Raw genomic sequence first — 13505 nt, forward strand, 5'->3', positions numbered from 1 at the left:
CTCTGGATCGCTTGCAGGCCAGTGGGGTTGGAGAGCAGGAGGAAGAGCAGTGGGTGGCCGCAGAGATGAGGAGTCCCGGGCAGTGCAGGCCATTCATCAGGCTGCCCAGTGGCCATGGCCGCATGTTTTCTGTCAACCTGCCAGCTGCCCCACCAGCCTTTGTGCTGGGCTCAGCATGAGCAGACTCTGCTCTTCTGACAAGTGACACGTTTGTGGTGTGGCAGGGGAAGGAGGAATGAAGAAAGAATGGGGTGGAAGAGTGAGCCCCTTGAATTCCACACCTGAGGCTCTGCTCTCCACCCTCCACCCTCCATAAGCCCATCATTTAGTCTCACAGGCACAAGGGCACAACTCTAGGCCATCTGGGGCATCCCTGGTTGAAATATAAACCTCAGACCTTCAGGACCCAGTCCCCCTTCTTTCCAGCTTTGACTCAGTTCCCTGGGAACTGTGTACCTCTCCACACACACATATATCAAACACACATCAAGTGCCCATGCACAGACACATGCTTATATTGGGCACACACATCAATGCCTTCACACAAACATGCGTCAAGTACACACACATGCTCACACACACATTGAGCGTGCATGTGGATACACATGCATCTAATGCACATATACGCACACAAGCCCCAGACCAGGGTTCTATTCATGGACCCCTGAATGTTCTAATCCTGCCCCCTGTGTGCCCACCAATGACCTGGAAACTCTTCCTGATCTATGACCTCACTCAACGTCCCACCCTCCATCATCCACCACCAACTCCTCCATCTTTAATGATCTGCTTCAATATTCCCTTCTACTTTTTTTTTCTCTCTTCTACTTTTATTTTTTTTACTCCTGAGGGCCTTCTCATGCTCTATCAGGAAACTCGGAGGACACCCCGGTGATACTCAGACAACTGAGACAGACAGTTTGATGCTCAGCTCTGGCGGTTCTCAGAAGGGTCTCCAGGGTCATCTGGGAATGCTGGGGATCGAACTCAACCCCTTGCACACACAGGGCATATTCCCATGACCCCTGAGCCATTTCCCCAGCCCTTGGAACATTTGATTTGCCTCCTCCTTCCACCATGAGTCCCTCCCAAAAGAATCTCTGACTCTTAAAATGTCCCCCACCATCCAAGGGAGTGACTTGTGTGGATTCCTGGTGAGAGGCACAAGGTCCATCTTTTAGTTTGTGTATTTTTGGGTCACATCCAATGGCCACACCATTGCAGCAAGTTGTGCCTCTGGGTTACACTTTTTTTTTTTTTGTTTTTGTTTTTGGGTTACACACGGCAGCTCTCAGGAGTTACTTCTGGCTCTACACTCAAAAATCGCTCCTGGGGGCCGGGCAGTGGCACAAGAGGTAAGGTGCCTGCCTTGCCTGTGCTAGCCTTGGATGGACCGCGGTTCGATCCCCTGGTGTCCCATATGGTCCCCCCCAAGCCAGGAGCGACTTCTGAGCACATAGCCAGGAGTAACCCCTGAGTGTCACCGGGTGTGGCCCAAAAACAAAAAAAAAAAAAGAAAAAAGAAAAATTGCTCCTGGAAGGCTCAGAGGACCATATGGGATGCCGGGTTGGAACCACAGCCGTTCTGCATGCAAGGCAAACGCCCTACCTTCATGCTACCTTTCTGGCCCCTGTGGGTTACTCTTAACTCAGTGGACTGTGTGGTTCCAAGAGAACTTAATTCTCACTCATTTAAACAGTGTGCATTCTAGTCCATTGAGCCCTCTCCCCAAACCCCCTCCCAATTATTTAAACAGCTGCTCCCCATAGGGACCAGAGCAATAGTATAGTAGGAAGGGCACTTGCCTTGCACACAGCTTATATCCCATATGGTCCCTGAGCCCACCAGAAGTGACCCTTGACACACAGCCAGGAGTAACTCCTGAGAACTGCTAAGTATGATCCAAAAGACAGAAAAAAATAATAAATTTAAAAATAGTTAAAAAAAAAAACAAAACAAGGACCAGAGAGATAGGCCACAGCAGTAGGGTATTTGCCTTGCACATAGCCAATCCAGGACTGACAATGGTTCAGATCCTGGCATCCCATATGATTCCCCAAGCCTACCAAGAGTGAATTTTGAGCTCAGAGCCAGGAGTAGCCCCTGAGAGCCACCAGGTGTGACCCAAAAAAACAGCTACTCCTCACTCCCCATTGTCCACCCAGACTGAGGCCAGGCAGGCAGCAAGGGGCAAAGTTCTCACTGCATCCACAGTTCCCATGTCCACAATACTGCAGAGGGGGTTTCTGGAGGGAAACTGAGGCAGGAGATCTTCTTTTAGCCCTTTTCGAGGAGAGGAAGAACCAGTGTCTTGTACTTGACTGAAACTGTAGACTGAACCTGCTCCTCCAATCCCTGGGCCATCCCTTTAGATTCTGGGAATGTGGGGTACCAGTGGAACCCAGGCTTATTTACAGAAGTAGGAGGTAAGTTTCTGGGGCAGGTCATCCACCTGCAGGGGATGACTGCTGACCCCAGGAAGCTGAAGGAGGGGTGGTGGTGATGGCTATTCAGAGACCCATTAGGGAGGCCCCCCTGCGGTTGGGGAGGCCTAAGTGCATCCTGGAAAGGACAAGGTGACCTGGAGGCTGGGCCACTGCTGAGTGAGAGCCACCGCCGGGGGTGTATGGGGGGGGAGGGGGATAGCTGTCCTGGCAGTCCTGGGGACACTGACTGTTCACTCTGCACACTGTGGAGATGGCTCTTCTCTGGCAACACTATGGCACACAGACTTCCCTCAGTTTCCCATGATGTCTCTGGCCTTTGCCACTCTGCTGTGAGGTTCAGAGTCATCATTCACATCAGAAAGTCCCTCACCCCATCCAGGGATGTGGTAGGACAGCTTTAAGATCTGGCTTCTACACCCAAAACATGGCCAGGTCCAAGGAGTATGACCAAGACTGACCCCCAACATAGGTCCTTGGAGCATGACCCCAAGGACACTTCTCCCCAACTAGCCCAGGGCCTGGCACTGCAGTTGTGCTGAGTATCAGTGGATACCAGCACGGCACATACCAAAGACCCCCAGCCCCATTGCAGAAGCCACCACAGAAGCCACCCAGGGGGCCGGAGAGATAGCATGGAGGTAGGGTGTTTGCCTTGCATGCAGAAGGATGGTAGTTCAAATCCTGGCATCCCATATGGTCTCCTGAGCCTGCCAGGAGCATAGAGCCTGATGGGTGTAACCAAAAAACAAACAAACAAATAAAAAAAGGTCACCTAGGAAAAAAACTGGCTGAGCTCTCTGTGAACTCAAACTGTGGACACCGTTCCCCATTAGCTTGGTCTTCCTCAAGCTCTTTTCTGAGTGGATCAGACCCCAAGGGAAACACTTTCTGCTTCTGCACAATGATGGCACCTAGCCAGGGAGGGCTACAGTGGCTCTGGAGTCATCAAGGCACATCCTGGAGACTGGCAGGAAAGAAGAGGAGAGGAAGGAAGGTGGTAAGTCGCCACTGGGGCCAATGAAGGGGCTTGTTGCAAAGCCCTGGCTTCTCTCAGAGTTCAACAGGCTCAACAGAGCAGTGAAGAGTCTGTAGTGCAGTGCCCCATTGGCAGAAAACATCTTGCTAAGCAGAGTTGTCAGGAGGGTTTTTCTGAGCCTCTCCAAGAAAGGCTTTGATGGAAGATCTCCTCACAACCCTCCCGGCCATCCACACACCTGCTGTTCCAGTGTCTCCTCATTCAATTATCCCCTGCCCTGGGCCACAGGCACTTCATTTCTGACAGCAGGTGGCATTTACCTTGGCTGAACTCAAGATGTCTCTGGACAGGAACTTGGGCTAAGCTCTCACACAAGCCTTCACCTGCCAGCCAACCAGCAGGTGGAAATGCCAGGCAGGCAATCGTGGCCCCCTGCCAGGGCTGATGGAGAGACAGAACCTTGCTTGTCAGGCAGGTCCAATGGGCAGACTCTACCAACCCAGGGGTTGCTGAGGGATTATTCCGGAGCAGGGACTGGGGCTTGGGGAATGCATTCCTGGTCTCTACCAGGACAGGAGGCCACCCAACACCAACAGGAATGTTCTCAGGGCTGAAGAGATTATACAGGGGGTAAAACACCTGCTTTGTAGAGAGATGACCTGGTTTCAACCCCCGGCAAGACACATGATCCTCTGAGCCCTGCCACGAGTGAGTTCTGAGTGCAGAGTCAGGAGTAAACTCTGAACTCTCGAGTGTGACCCAACTGTCCCCACCAAAAACAACATCAACAACAATAACAACAACAACAACACCACAAACTAAATGTCCTCTAGATCTCTGATCCTCAAGAAGTCCATGCAATGGGCCAGAGCAAATGTACAGTGGTTAAGTGCTTGCCTTGCATGCGGCCTACCTGGGCTATATTACCAGCATCATATATATGGTCCCCCAAGCCCACCAGGAGAGATTCCTGAGCTCAAATTCAGGAATAATCCCTTAGCACTTTTTCAGGCCCAAAATAAACAAGAAAAGAAATTGGTCCCACAGTAACAGCCTCTCCTAGAGCAGATTAGAAATATAGAAACTGGGGGCCAGAGAGATAGCATGGAGGTAAGGCGTTTGCCTTTCATGAAGAAGGTCATTGGTTCGAATCCTGGCATCCCATGTGGTCCCCCGAGCCTGCCAGGAGCGATTTCTGAGCGTGGAGCCAGGAGTAACCCCTGAGCGCTGCCGGGTGTGACCCCCCAAAAAAATCCAGAAATATAGAAACTGGACAAGTGTGATAATACTAGTGGATAGGGCATTTGCCAGCTTTAATGGTGTGACCAACAACTGGAAAAAAAAAAAGAAAAGAAAAGGTGAGCAGCAAGGTCAGGATACACCATTCTCTCCCACCCTGACATTCTTTTTGTTTTATTGAGACCCTTTTTGTTTTTGCTTTCTTGAATTACAAAGTTTAAAAGTCACTGATGGTTGAGTTTCAGTGATACGATGTCCCAACATCCATTCCTTCACCAGGGCACCAATGTGCCCGACTTCCTTCCTCTCACCCCCAGCCTACTTCTATAGCAAATACTTTTCTTCTCTCACTCTCTCTCCGTCTCTTTTTTTCTTCCTCTCCCTCTCTCCCTTTCTCTCGCCCTCTGTCTCTCCTTCTTTCTCCCTCTGACTCTCTTTCTCTCTGTCTCTCCTTCTTTCTCCCTCTGTCTCTCTTTCTCTCTGTCCTTCCTTCTATCTCTCTTTCTCTCTCTCTTTCTTCCTTTCTCTCCCTCCCCTTTTTTCCTTTTAGACACCATGGTTTGCAATACTGTTATTGAAAGACTATCATGAGTATCGCTTTACCTCTTGTCAGCACTCAATTCTGTCCAGAGTGATCATTTCCAACTGTCATTGTCATAGTGGTCCCTTCTCCGCCCTATCTGCACTCCCCCTCTCTTTTGTTGCAAGCTTCCTACCATGGACCAATCCTCCTGACCCTCCTTTCTATTGACAACACATTTTTACTGTCACCAGCCCTTGTGGAAATGGAAAGATTATTTTATCCTGGCACTACGTCAGATTGTGGTCCTTGAGGATGACCATCAGACCACCAGAGGTTTGCAATAGAGGAAACACATATCATACGGCCACAGAGGAGAAACCATGAAGGTCTCCTCTGGGTCCAGACTGGTATGTTTCCCACCAGGATTCACCCATCTCTAATTTCATGTGGTTGGAACCCTGCCGCTCCTTTGAGGACAGCTTCTGTGACTTTTTGTGACACCTAAAGTGGTTTGTAATGTAGAACATGATCTTCTAGTATCATTTGCCATGGCCTTATTTCTGTCTACACAGAATTTTTATTATTTAAATAAATAATAATATTATTATTTAATAATTTTTATTATTGTTGTTGTTGTTTTGGTTTTTTGTTTTGGGGTCACACCCAGTAGCACTCAGGAGTTACTCCTGGCTCTGCACTCAGAAATCGCTCCTTGAAGCTTGGGAGACGATATGGGATGCTGCGAATCAAACCCAGATCCGTCCTGGGTTGGCCACAAATGCCCTGCCACTGTGCTAATCCTCTGGTCCCAAATTCTCACTTTTTAACCCCTTGTCTGTTGTTGGATGTCAAGATGGCTCCTCATTTTCATGCTCTCATAGGGTACTGTGATAAGAATCGGTCTTTGGTGCCTTTTCTACCTCCTGGCCCACAGTCTTATTACCTGTAGCATAAAGCAGAGCTTCTTGAAGCACCTGCGCAGGTGAGTCCCCTGGGAATCTGATTCTGAATCCAAAAGACTAAGGGGCCTGAGAACATGAATTTTTCACAAGCCTCGAGCCTCAATACTGCTGATCCCCCACCATATTTGGGAGAACAGTAGGGATATGAAGAGGAGTGGAGCTTCAAGTCTAGAAAGCCCTTTTTGTTGCTGTGATAGTTTTTGCAGGTAAGATCTGGAGAAGGAAAGGACAAGAAACATCACTTTTTCTCCTAGCCCTGGCTAAGGGTTGAGTCAAGGGTGGGCGGACCAGGGACACACCTTATCCAGGAGACAAGAGAAAGAAAGGAAAACAACCTTCTGAGGTGCTTATGGTAGAGTGCTGAGGAGTTGGAGGGTTTGAATATGAGGGAGATAAAAGGCTGGAGGGATAGAGTGCTGCAGGGATTAGGTGCTAGGGGTAGGATGCAGGGAGACAAGATGCTGGAGGTTTGGATTGGATGCTAGGGGGATAAGGTTCAAGGGAAGTGGATACGGGAGTGTCCACGGGAGTGTGTGGGCACGGGAGTGTGTGGGGGATTGGGTACTGGGGGTGGGTGTTACTCCTCTCCCAACTTCCTATTTATTCCAGAAGGATGGTTAGACCTATCCACACCTGGGCGGGGCTCCTGTTTGGAATAGGAAATAATAGGGCTGGTCAAGGGTTGAAGAAAGGGGACAAAGCAAGGATGGATGGAGGGCAGCTGAGGGAGGCTGCTTATAAAAGCTTAGCATAGAAGCAACGTGGGGAAATGTACATGACAGTTATGTCTGTGTAATAAAGCTGGTTGACTCTTGAAACATCAACTGACTTTGAATCTCTCCTCCATTATCTTGCAGCATCAGACCTACTGGACTACATGAGCCAGGCTGAGCCAAGGGAGGCCTCACCCAACACTAGGACTCTCTATATTTTATATTGATAGAACAATTGGGCACTGCAAGAATTGGGTACTGAAGGTAGGATACAGGGGAGGCATATGATGCCAGAGTCGGGAATCAAACTTAGGACCTCATATAGGCTAGGCACCTACTCTACCACTTTTGTCATCTCCTTAAACTGATTTTTGGTACAAGTTTGAGTTGTTCTCCATCCTACCCTCCAGATAAGGAAACTGAGTTGAGACCAAAAATGAGGACACACACACCCAGAGCAGGGTGGACCTATGGTTTTCGTTTGCCTGCAACCAGGATGCTAAAATCAGGGCCATTCTGAGAAAACCAGGACAACCGGCCACCCCTCCAGGAGCGCATCCTGCAGTCAGCTAACAGTCCTCATGCCTCGACTCTATCATTACGTGGGCGTGAACGTGTTTACTTGCTCAAGAGCAGCCTGTTTGACAATGAAGAAATGGGCTCTGATGGATTAAGCAACTTATTCATCCCAGACAAAAAGAGACAAATGACCCACTTATAAAAATGGGCAAAGGACTTAAAAAAGACAAGTCCCCCAAGAAGACGATACACAAAAGGCCAGGGAGCACATGAAAAGACGCTCAACTTCATCTGTCACTGGGGCAACACAGCAAAACCACAAGGAGCCAAAAGAAGGGAGGAAAAAGGGAAAAATAAGAAATCCTGGCAGGCAAGTAGGGAAACAAGAACCTTCCTACACAGCTGGTGGGGATGTAAAATAGTCCAATTACTCGGAAGAGAGTTTGGCAGGACCTCAAGAAGTTGACCGTGGAACCATCATGTGGTTCAGCAATTTTACTCAAAGGATAGGCCCCGAATAACTGAAAACAGGTACTTAAGCAGACAACTGAAAGACGCATTAAGCAGTAACAACATTCCCCATAAAGAGGAAACAGCCCACTGTCATCAGCAGATGAAGGATAAGCAGAACCACTGTATATCTAACCCTCCGTGTGGGTGAGCCTAGCCAACATCAGCGACAGCTGAATTGGTGGTGACAGAAACCAGGCATAAATAGGGCAGGGGATGTATCTCAGCCACTGAGCACTGGTCTTGGATTTGATTCCAGTAACACACACACATCATTGATCATATGATTTGTATTTACACATGAACTATCCAGAATAGTAAGACCATAGCAACAGAATGTAGCTGACTGATTGTCAGGAGCTGAAAGAAGGGGGAGTGGGGAGCCAATGCTTAAAGGCCTAAGTTTTCCTTCTGTGATGTAAGTGATGAAAAATGTTGTGAAATTAGACAGACTTTATGGCATGAGGTTCTGAATGCACTCGATACACTTCACTTCAAAATGGCAAGTTTAGGGGCCCGAGAGATAGCATGGAGGTAGGGCTTTTGCCTTGTATGCAGAAGGACGGCAGTTCAAATCCCGGCATCCCATATGGTCCCCCGAGCCTGCCAGGAATGATTTCTGAGTGTAGAGTAACCCCTGAGTGCTGTCAGTTGTGACCCAAAAACAAAACAAAACCAGAACAAGAAAGGCATGTTTAGAGACTGGAGCTATTAGTGTAGCAAGCAGGGGCTCTTCCCTGTACACTTTGATCTAAGTTTGATCCCTGACACCCCACATGGTCTCCTGAACATCACCCAGAGTGATCACTAAGTACAAAGTTAGAAGTAAAATTTGCTGGGAGTGAACACAAACAAAAGAATTTTTTTTTTTTTTGGTTTTTGGGCCACACCCGTTTGATGCTCAGGGGTTACTCCTGGCTATGAGCTCAGAAATCGCCCCTGGCTTGGGGAGACCATATGGGACGCCGGGGGATGGCAGACACCTTACCTCTATCGCCACCTTCCCGGCCCCAAACAAAAGAATTTAAAATAAGAATAGGGCCCTAAGCAATAGCACAGTGTTTGCTTTCAACATGGCCAATACCGATGGAGCCCGGTTGGATTCCTGGCATCCTGTATGGTCCCCCAAGACTGCAAGGAGCAATTTCTGAGCACAGAGCCAGGAGTAACCCCTGAGTACCGCCAAAATACTGACCCCAAAATAAAAAAGTAAAATAAAATAAGACTAGAGATAGTGTAGCAAAAGGGGCATTTGAACTCACAGATCTGATTAACAAAGACTTGCCAGAGGAGCCCCAAGGTCCCCTGAGCATCACTTGGGAGACCCTAAAAAATAAGTTAGAGGATAGAGAGACAACTCCAAAGACTGGAGCTGAAGCACATGCTTCTCACATAGAAGGCCAGATCTATCCCCATCACCACAATGGTACTCCAAGCACTCCCAGGACCAACCCCTAAGCACTGCCAGATATGGCCCCAGATACCCCAAAACAATAGCACATAAGTAATGAGCAAATAAAATGGTTGATTTTCTGTTACGCCAATCTCTCCTCAATGAAGAAGAGAGAAGAAAGCAACTGACCAACTATCCAGGGCTCTGGACAGAACAAAGATAAGGAGCTGCGTGGGGGTCACCCCCGGGACACAGGCATCCCCAAAGAGTCCTGACAGGCAGGGCAGCACATCTGCTCTCAAAACCTCAGAGTTTATCATCCCACAAGGTAAATCTGAAGCTGCCAGAACACCCCAAGGTCAGATCCCTTAATGAGAGGGCAAAGGGTGAGCACCAGGTCACACAGCTTGAGAGCCAGGCCTGGGCTGTCACTGAAGGACCGAGGGTGACCAGTTAGGAAGTTCTGCTCAGACCAGAGGGAAGAGGAATTTGGGGAAGCTGCATGGAGACCCAGGAGTGGGAAGTATCTTTCCTATTCTGCATGAACCTAGCCTGTTCAGGTGGGGGATGTCCAACTCTGCCTCTGCTTTTGCTGCCTCAGCTCTGAACCCCAGAAGCATGGAGATTGGTCAGAGGAGAAACCTCCCACCTCCCTGCTCCATTCCCCATTCTGATGTAACACAATAGCTCCAGCCAGCCCTATCTTGCCCCCTACCCCCAAATCACTACAGTCCTCACTGCCTCTGTATTGGGATTGGTGGAAAACTTCTGGAAAGCTTGAGTCCAGGCAAGAATCCTATTTCCGCTGGGACACGAGGGTCAGCTGGATGTGAGAGTGAAACCAGAGGAGATGGTCTAGATGGGGCCTGGCCACCCCTTTCCACCATACAAGCCTGCCTCTATGAGTCCAGGGCCAGAGGGTCTGAGTTGAACTAAGCATTATGGGAAGGTGGCCAGGCAGGGTAATGGTCAGAGACAACTGGAGGGGGCAGAGCTGCTGGGCAAGAAGTGAAGCTCAAAGGCCACTAAGGAACACTGGGGGGAGAAGAGGGGACACCAGGGTAGAGTAGAGGACACAGAGGACATGGCAGTGTCCTGCCTAGTCCCGGGTGCTTTGGTGTGCTCCACCCCAAAGCGAAGGGAATCAGGGCTGATGGCACCACCAGGTTGTGACATCAATGGTGGAAACATTCTCCTAAGTCAGATCCATGAAAACTTTTAATGGAAATAAAACACACTTGCTGAACTGCCTCCTTCCCATTACTCCCAGCTCCAGCCCCATCTGTGGCCACCAAGCTTCTGTCTAGATGCATCCCTCTGCCAGATCCACCAGCTCTCGGGGATAAAAGAATAGTTAGGGGTCTGGGGGGGGGCAGTGGGCTGCAGTGAGAGGTTATCATCAGCATCTGTCCACCACCCCATCTGCTCTGTGCAAAGATGAAGAGCTCAAGGCAGGAGAGGGAGTAGGATACAGATCCTAAAGGATTTCAGTATCAAACATGTTCAGACAGGGTGACCTGTGTGTTTCTGCTTAGATGTGTGAAACCTTCAGATTCAGTAAAGTTGGCAGGCTCAGGGTACCATGGTGCTGGGATACAAGCCTGGGTCTGCTGCATGCAAGGCAGGTGTACTTTCACTCTAGCATACCTCACCTCTCTGAGCTCTCAGAGCCTCATCAGACAGTGCAGCTGAGACAGAAAGACCACTCCCATTTCTCCGGGATTTTCCTCTCTGCTTTCTTCCAGGGCCACCCCAAAGTTTCCTCCCCATTCCTCTGGCACTCACCACCACCCTAGTCCCATTGTCCGGCAGAGTATCAATGGCCAGTGTGCTCCCATCCAGATCCAAGGTCAGCTGGGTCCTGTCCGGCTCTGAGTCTTGCCTGGGGCTCTCGCGGGGTCTCCGGCTCCAGCCCCTATTGGTCTCCTCAGCAGCCCATCCAGGGCCTTGGCCTGCATCCTGCCCTGGGAGAAATAAAGGACAAAGAGCTGAGTCCTAAATCTGGGCACAGTCCAGTGTCCCTACCCCCAAGCCATCATTAACAAACTACTGACCAGGAGGCAGGACACCCACATGCCCATCACCAGGAGTCAAGTTTGCCATTTCCCCACCAAGACCTTGCACCTAGGACCCTCAGTCCTCCTCAGCCTCCATACTACTGATTCTGTTTCACTCTCAGGATTCAGCCGTGACTCAGAGATTAAAGATCATACAAGATCAGAGTGGTTCAAAGGGCTAGAATTCAAGTGAAGAGCCCTGGGTTCCATCCACTGTACCACAGAATCTTCTGAGGATGTCCAGGAATAACCCATGAGCACTGTTTGTAAAATACAACCCCCTCCACCTCACTCCAGTACTACCAAGTGTGCACCTTGCAAAAAATAACAATCTAGGGGCCAGAGAGATAGCATGGAAGAAGGGTGTTTGCCTTGCTTGCAGAAGAATGGTGATTTGAATCCCGGCATCCCATATGGTCCCCCGAGCCTGCCAGGAGCAATTTCTGAGCATAGAGCCAAGAGTAAATCTGAGTGCTGCCAGAGTAATTTCTGAGTGCAAAGTCAGGAGTATCCCTGAGAACTGCCAGGTGTGGCCCAAACTACCCCTACAAATTCTTAAGGGTCACAGGGCCAGAGCAATAGTACAGCAGGTAGGGAGGGCATTTCATGCAGCTAACCTGGGTTCAATGCTCAGCACCACATATGATCCCCCTAAGCACGGTCAAATGTGGCACCCCCCAAAAATTTATTAAGGGCCTAAGAGATAGTACAAGGATGAAAATACTTGCCTAGAATGTGGGTGACATCAGTTCAGTCCCCAATACTAGGCTCCCTGAACATGGAGCACTGCCAGGAGTGATCCTTGAGCACTAAATCAGAAATAGTTCCCAAGTACTATTAAATGAAGTCCAAAAATTAAATTTAAAAAAAAAAAGAAGGGTGGGCCCGGAGAGATAGCATGGAGGTAGGGCATTTGCCTTGCTTGCATGACGGTGGTTCGAATCCTGGCATCCCATATGGTCCCCCAAGACTGCCAGGAGCGATTTCTGGGCATAGAACCAGGAGTAACCCTTGAGGGCTGCCGGGTGTGATCCAAAAACCAAAAAAGAAGAAGAAGAAGAAGAAGAAGAAGAAGAAGAAGAAGAAGAAGAAGAAGAAGAAGAAGAAGAAGAAGAAGAAGAAGAAGAAGAAGAAGCAGAAGCCGCCATATGGTCAGATAAAAGGCAAAGATATATTTGAAAACTAAATTCCTAGGACTGGAGCCATAGAACAGCAGGAAAGAACTTGCCTTGCATGTGGCCAGCCCAGGTTCAATACCTGACACCACATATAGTCCCCAACACCACAAGGAGTGATTCTTGATTGCAGTACCAGGAGTAATCCTTCAACATCACTGAATGTGGTCCAAAGGAAAAAAATAACAAAACCCTAAATTCCCAGGGCTAGGGGGCCGGTGAGTTGGCGCTAGAGGTAAGGTGTCTGCCTTGCAAGCGCTAGCCAAGGAAGGACCATGGTTCGATCCCCCGGCGTCCCATATGGTCCCCCCAAGCCAGGGGTAATTTCTGAGCGCTTAGCCAGGAGTAACCCCTGAGCATCAAACGGGTGTGGCCGAAACACACACACACACACACACACACACACACACACACACACACACAAATTCCCAGTGCTAGACCATAGAGGAAGTTCACTGGGCTAAGTACAAGCTTAAAAGAAAGGAGTCCTGGGTTCATCCCTTCATCAAATGGTTCCCCCAAACCATTGAAAGCCACCCCTGAGAACCTCATTGAGCCTGGCACCACTGGGAGTGACCTTCAAACAAAATTAAAATAAAAATAAAAATTAAAATTCCTGGGGCCGGAGAGATAGCATAGAGGCAAGGCGTTTGCCTTTCATGCAGGAGGTCATCTGTTCAAATCCCAGCGCCCCATATGGTTCCCCGTGCCTGCCAAGAGCAATTTCTGAGCCTGGAGCCAGGAATAACCCCCTGAGCATTGACGGGTGTGACTCAAAAACCACAAAAAATAAATAAATAAAATAAATAAAAATTCCTGAAGTCTGGGTGCTAGTCTAGATATAAACTGTCTATATTGTGTCCTGGGGATTAGGACTTTCAAATAATCCCCAGGAGTTTTGGAACTGTCCTGGTTACATTCCACTGAGTTGAGTAAAAACCATTGTTCCAGAACCTTCCAAATTAGTTCATGTTCCTAGTACTTGTTCCT

At 49.0% G+C, this 13505-nt stretch overlaps 1 protein-coding gene across 1 annotated transcript in view; it reads right to left on the reverse strand.

Annotated features, from left to right (window-relative positions):
- The window catches only part of PLXDC1 (plexin domain containing 1), a 61241-nt gene that overhangs the window by 39563 nt on the left and 8173 nt on the right, over positions 1-13505 (reverse strand). The window contains exon 2 of the mRNA XM_049779597.1: positions 11069-11247. Within this exon, the coding sequence (XP_049635554.1) occupies positions 11069-11247 (179 nt within the window). The remainder of the gene's footprint in view (positions 1-11068; positions 11248-13505) is intronic.

This window comes from Suncus etruscus, chromosome 1 (assembly GCF_024139225.1).
Source record: "Suncus etruscus isolate mSunEtr1 chromosome 1, mSunEtr1.pri.cur, whole genome shotgun sequence".
Taxonomy (NCBI): Eukaryota; Metazoa; Chordata; class Mammalia; order Eulipotyphla; family Soricidae; genus Suncus; species Suncus etruscus.